At 49.0% G+C, this 2,571-nt stretch overlaps 2 protein-coding genes across 4 annotated transcripts in view; both read left to right on the top strand.

The window, feature by feature from the left end:
* cnrip1a (cannabinoid receptor interacting protein 1a) overlaps positions 1–1,108 on the top strand; it is a 2,750-nt gene extending 1,642 nt beyond the window's left edge. The window contains exon 3 of the mRNA XM_008421396.2: positions 284–1,108. Within this exon, the coding sequence (XP_008419618.1) occupies positions 284–448 (165 nt within the window). The 3' untranslated portion in view covers positions 449–1,108. The remainder of the gene's footprint in view (positions 1–283) is intronic.
* A 93-nt stretch (positions 1,109–1,201) lies between these two features.
* Positions 1,202–2,571, top strand: part of ppp3r1b (protein phosphatase 3 (formerly 2B), regulatory s1ubunit B, alpha isoform, b) — a 3,064-nt gene continuing 1,694 nt past the window's right edge. The window contains exons 1-2 of one of the 3 annotated variants that reach the window (XM_008421384.2): positions 1,202–2,279; positions 2,439–2,516. In XM_008421384.2, the coding sequence (XP_008419606.1) occupies positions 2,186–2,279; positions 2,439–2,516 (172 nt within the window). In that variant the 5' untranslated portion in view covers positions 1,202–2,185. Of the gene's footprint in view, positions 2,517–2,571 lie in introns of all 3 variants that reach the window. The other 2 variants (XM_017307320.1, XM_008421367.2) reach the window with 2 other exon arrangements.

Consider the following 2,571-nt stretch of genomic DNA (forward strand, 5'->3'; position numbering starts at 1 on the left):
TCTGGTTCTGGTTCTGTCTCTGATTCTGATGCTGGTTCTGGTTCTGGTTCTGATGCTGGTTCTGTCTCTGGTTCTGGTTCTGTCTCTGTCTCTGGTTCTGGTTCTGATTCTGGTTCTGTCTCTGGTTCTGGTTCTGTCTCTGGTTCTGTCTCTGGTTCTGATGCTGGTTCTGGTTCTGTCTCTGGTTCTGTCTCTGGTTCTGATGCTGGTTCTGTCTCTGTCTCTGGTTCTGGTTCTGTCTCTGGTTCTGGTTCTGATGCTGGTTCTGGTTCTGTCTCTGCAGTTCAACAAGGCCGGGTCGTTCGAGACGGTCTGGCAGGTCAAGTTCTACAACTACTACAAGCGGGAGCACTGCCAGTTCGGCAACAAGTTCAGCAACATCCAGTACGAGTGCAAACCCAACGAGACCCGGACCCTGATGTGGATCAACAAGGAGGCCTTCAACTGAGCCGGACCAGAACCGCTCCCCGATCCTCTGCCCCGCCAGAACCAGGCTGGTCTTCGGCTGAACACAACCGGTTCTGACCCAGTCTGAACCGGAGCAGAACCGGTCTGCATCTGTTCACTGAAGACCAGAATGAAGAACGGTTCTGTTTAAAGGTTCTGATCCGGTCCTTCGTGGTCTACTTCAATGCAGCCAAATTAAACTGGTCAAACTGGTCCGGTTCTCCTGATCCGGTCCATCCCGGCCCCACCAGAACCACCGGGACGTTTGAGCCGGATTGGGCTCATATTGGATTTTTCTGGCTGCTTGGAAGGAAAACCCGGGCCGGACCAGAACTTCGGACCAGGATCGGATCTGTTTGCGTGTTCTGATTGTTTTCTGTCTATTTTTGTTTCATTGAAAAACTGAGTTCAGTCACAGAATCATGAAACGCGACGAGCTTTCACAGCGACTCTCGGACTTGTCTGGGACTACTTTCAGCAGCGGATGAATCCATCAATCTGCCTGCTGCTGTGAGGAGGACTTCTTCTTCTGTGGTTTTCTCCTCATACGGTGCTTCTCTGCTGCAGCCGCTGATCTCAGATTCATTTTGCCAAATCTAATGTGTTGCTTCTTGTTTTGTATTCAGTCGTAGCGTAGCTGTGAATAAAGCCGTGTTCTGGAGTTCCTGTGGGCCTCATCACTTACCGAACCGGTTCTGGTCCGGTCCGGTCCAGATCAGAACTGACGGATCAGACAGGAAGTCAGAACCAGTCAGCTCCTCTTTATGTTGATAAAAACTCATTTACTTTAGAGTCAAAGCTCAGCTCATTGGAACGGGTCAGTACCAGAACCAGACCCAACTGTGACCATGCCCCTTTATTTTAAGGATTATTTAGTTAAAAAACAAACAGAACATGAACATTTTCATACGCTATCAACGTGTTAACATGTTGTTGATATGTTGTTAACACGCTAACAATGTGTAAACATCTTGTTGTTTACCTGTTAAAAGTCCAGTATTTTTGGTCTGGATGGCCTTCCATACACTCCAAACAGCAGCAACGGAAAACAACAGCAGAGGGAGATGAGATGGAAACACCGTCACCATGTAGAGGTTTGCTGTGGACCCAAAGTTCTGACCTCACTTCGTCAGATTTAAAGGAACATGTTGAGTCTATCAGGGTCGCAACTACATAATACTCAGGTGGAGATAACCCCGCCCCCACAGGAAGGTACGTCACAGTGAAGGAGCGTAGAAACACACGCTCTCTCTCTCGCTCTACGCCCTCTGGTGCTTCATGGCTGCTTATCCACTTTTTGCCCCACTGAGTCCAGAGCTACGGTTCCCCACAGGAGCGACCGCTGGTCAGCGTTGGAGCCACTTCTGAGCACAACATGCATATTTTCAAAATAATTCACTGAAGGCCGATAATTTTTTCTAGAAGTGAATAAATGTACGTCTGTTTTTATAACTATCTGCTTTCAGTGCTGCCACCAACTGTTCTGGAGGGGAACTGCTGGTTCTGAAGGCGGCTCTGAATTTGAGTCTCCATCCTGGCCAATCCCCTCCGGCTCTCCAGGATGAGTCCAGGTTATTAATAAATACTATGGATGGCCACAGAGATGTTAATATTTGTTGTCAGACTTCATTGTTGCAGATTAAGATTCCAGGGAATCACAGGAAGGGAATCTGGAGTTTTAATCTGAATCTTTATGGAGTGGTGAGTTCTGCTATGATTCATCAGGATAATCTGCTTTATGCTGATCAGCTGGCGATTAGCGTCACATGACGCGGTGCTGGTTCAGACCAGACCCGGCAGGACCGACATGGAGAGCGGCCAGAAGAACACAGGTGAGTCTGCAGGAAACAGGGGAGGCAGCCAATCAGAGAGCAGCAGGAAACCGATTTCAGAGGAGGGGGGGGAGATCAGGAGGCTGGGGAAGAGGTTCCGGAAACTGGACTTGGATGGATCCGGATCCCTAAGCGTGGACGATTTCATGTCTCTGCCAGAACTCCAGCAGAACCCGCTGGTCCGGAGAGTCATCGACATCTTCGACACGGACGGGAACGGGGAGATCGACTTCATCGGTACGAACAGTTCAGTCATTATGAACAGTTCAGTCAGGTATGAACAGTTCAGTCA

This window comes from Poecilia reticulata, linkage group LG1, assembly GCF_000633615.1.
Source record: "Poecilia reticulata strain Guanapo linkage group LG1, Guppy_female_1.0+MT, whole genome shotgun sequence".
Taxonomy (NCBI): Eukaryota; Metazoa; Chordata; class Actinopteri; order Cyprinodontiformes; family Poeciliidae; genus Poecilia; species Poecilia reticulata.